The sequence below is a fragment of the Cyprinodon variegatus genome, unplaced genomic scaffold (genome assembly GCF_000732505.1).
Source record: "Cyprinodon variegatus isolate N-32 unplaced genomic scaffold, C_variegatus-1.0 Scaffold312, whole genome shotgun sequence".
Taxonomy (NCBI): Eukaryota; Metazoa; Chordata; class Actinopteri; order Cyprinodontiformes; family Cyprinodontidae; genus Cyprinodon; species Cyprinodon variegatus.
In genome coordinates this window covers 191920-194529 of record NW_015150765.1, presented here as the reverse complement: position 1 = coordinate 194529, position 2610 = coordinate 191920, and the positions used below count along the sequence as shown (strand labels likewise).

The 2610-nt window shown below is 58.1% G+C and overlaps 1 protein-coding gene across 3 annotated transcripts in view; it reads right to left on the bottom strand.

The window, feature by feature from the left end:
- Nucleotides 1-6: 6 nt before the first annotated feature.
- Nucleotides 7-2610, bottom strand: part of LOC107090847 (zinc finger and BTB domain-containing protein 22-like) — a 7354-nt gene continuing 4750 nt past the window's right edge. For all 3 annotated transcript variants that reach the window (XM_015384438.1, XM_015384439.1, XM_015384440.1), the window contains exons 2-4: nucleotides 2234-2450; nucleotides 1468-2158; nucleotides 7-1321 (exon numbers count right to left, since the gene is read on the bottom strand). In XM_015384438.1, the coding sequence (XP_015239924.1) occupies nucleotides 348-1321; nucleotides 1468-2158; nucleotides 2234-2437 (1869 nt within the window). In that variant the 5' untranslated portion in view covers nucleotides 2438-2450 and the 3' untranslated portion in view covers nucleotides 7-347. The remainder of the gene's footprint in view (nucleotides 1322-1467; nucleotides 2159-2233; nucleotides 2451-2610) is intronic.

Here is a 2610-nt window from a genome sequence, read left to right as displayed (position 1 = left end):
GGTTCTGCTGGAGGTTTCTTCCTGTTCAAAGGGAGTTTTTCCTCTCCACTGTCGCTACAAGCATGCTTAGTGTGAGGGATTGCTGAAGAGTCAACTTCAGCAACAGTAAAGAAAGTGACTTTCTTCAAATGTGTTGCTGATGATCCTCCAGGGTTAAAGTACTTTATTACTATGGTTTCCATTTGATGACAAGAAAACATTTTAAAATATTTATTTTAGATCAGAACAACAAATAATTTATGTGCAAATTGCAAAAAGAATTTCAGTCTAAAGAAAGGATTGACAGAGGACAGGAAACGGTCGGGGAATAAGACGAGCGCCTTGAAGAGGTTCAGACTCAGCGGCGTTTATGTCTCACTGAAGCGTTCTGCTGCCTCCACCTTAAAAACATGGCTGACAGGGTCCAGGTTCTGAGGCTGCGCGCCGAGCTCCATCCCAGACAGCAGCCCCATCCCATCGCTAACGTCCCGCTGAAACTCCCCCTCCTCCAGCTTCACCTGCCCTGCCGGGACAAAGCTTTCCACTTCGTCGAATCCGAACCCGTAGCCGTCCTCCGGGTCCGCCGCTGTGGCTGCGCCGGCGTTGTTCCCGGAGGAGGCGAGCCTCTGGCAGCGAGCCTGGTGCCTCAGGAAGCTGTCCCTCCAGATCACCTTCTTCCCACACAGGCTGCACTCGTACGGCCGCAGCCCCCCGTGGGTTTTCAGGTGCTTCGTCAGATGATGCTTCATCTTGAAGGATTTCGTGCAAACCGGACATCCGAAGGGACGCAGGTTAAGGTGCTGCATCTTCACGTGGCGGTCACGCATGCTCTTCAGGGTGTAGGCCTTCCCACAGTGGCAGAAGTGGACCTTCCCCGTGTAGGCGGCGCCAGAGACGGACACCGAGGAGGACGAAGATGGCGTCGGAGGTGAAGATGGAGGAGGACATGCAGCAGAGGAGGAGCTGGGAGCCAGAGCGCCGCCCTGACCTCCGCTGGTGGAGGGCCAGTTCATGTCTGAGGCCCCGAGGCTGAAGTCAGGGGACAGCAGGGGCCTCTGGGAGACCTGACCCGTCCCGTCCTCAATCTCATCATACGTGTCTCTGCCATAGGAGCTGAAACAGTCCAAGTCCACCTCCTCATCCTCATCCTCGCCGTCCTGCCGCCTGTGCTCCTGCTGAGACCAGGAGCCGCTCTGGAACTGGAGCCTGCCTGGGGCCGGACATGATGGCCCCGGGACGCCGGCGTCCGGTCCGCAAACATCAGGAATGTCCTTCATCACCTCCACGCTCTGCCTCCCTGCGCCGCGGCCGGCGTCAGCGCCGTCGTCTGAAAGGCGTAGATCTGTTGGAAAAACACAGGAAAAGCTTCTAAATTTCAATCCTGACCACGAGGAGAAAAACCTTCTCACAGGTGCGTGAAGAACAAGTAGCTAGAATCCCGACGGAGCGGAGAGCGAGAAAACAAGATGGAGGTTCTGAGGTTCTTACCCATCTGGCTGAAGCCTTCCTTCATCTCCGCCTCTTCGTCTCCAACGCCTTCATCGGCTTCGGTTTCTCTTCTGACGTTCCTCTTCCTCTCCTGTGTCTCGTCACCCTCTCGGCCCTGCGGCGCTCCGCGCTGCTGGAACCGGACCTTCTGCTTGGCGCCCTCCGTGGCAGGAACGCCCCCGTGGTGTCGGCCGGTCAGGCCCAGTCCGTCGGGTTTAGCGGGAGCAGTGATCCATTCCTCCTGGCAGCCGTACCCGGGGAGCCCGTCCAGCTGCGAGTCGGCCGAGTTCTGCTCGGACGGCGGCCGGGGCCGGCTCCACCTCATGGCCTGCTGCGGCCGCCTCCACGTCGCCAGCGGCGGCAAAGCGTCGGGCTTCCTCTCCCGCCGACGGCCCTCCCGCTCCACGTACAGACACTCGGTGCTGCTCGGCGACTGCTGGCGGGACACGGACCCTGGCTGGGCGTCGTCGGCCGAGGCGGCCTCTCCCGACGGACGCGGCCTCTTCAGGATCTCGGTGCATTTGTCCACGATGTGCCACATCTGGAGGAAGCTGGCCACGGTGACGTAGTTGACGATGTCGTCCTGTATGATGCTCAGCTGGCCCGTGTAGGCTGAGCTCAGGACGCTCTCGAAGGCGACCGGGTCCATGACGGAAGGAAGGGACACGGTGGTCACGTTCTTCAGCAGCACCTGTGAGACGATCAGAGGAACTGAGCTGTTTGACGACTGACCTTCAACAAACTGACCGGATATGAAGGAACTAACCTGGTCGTGGAAGTAAGGCGAGGACGCGGCGAGCACGCAGCGGTGGGCTCTGAACAGCTGGCCCTGGACCTGGATGGACAGGTCACACAGCCGCCCCTCCTCCCGCTGCCGGTTCAGATTGTCCAACACAGCGGCGCGGACACCCGGGAAACACACCTGGACGGTCAGGGTGGGCGGAGCCACAGAGTCGCAGGTTGGATCCATGATGGCAGAAAAGCTACATACAAAAACCAAAACAGAAGACAAACGGCGCCCGTCAGGTTCAAACACCTAAAACCTTCATAACTAGGGATCGAATATCGGCCGATTTGGTGGAATTTTTTTAATCGGCCCGATAACATTTTCCGATAAAAATAGCCGATAAATTAACTAAATTG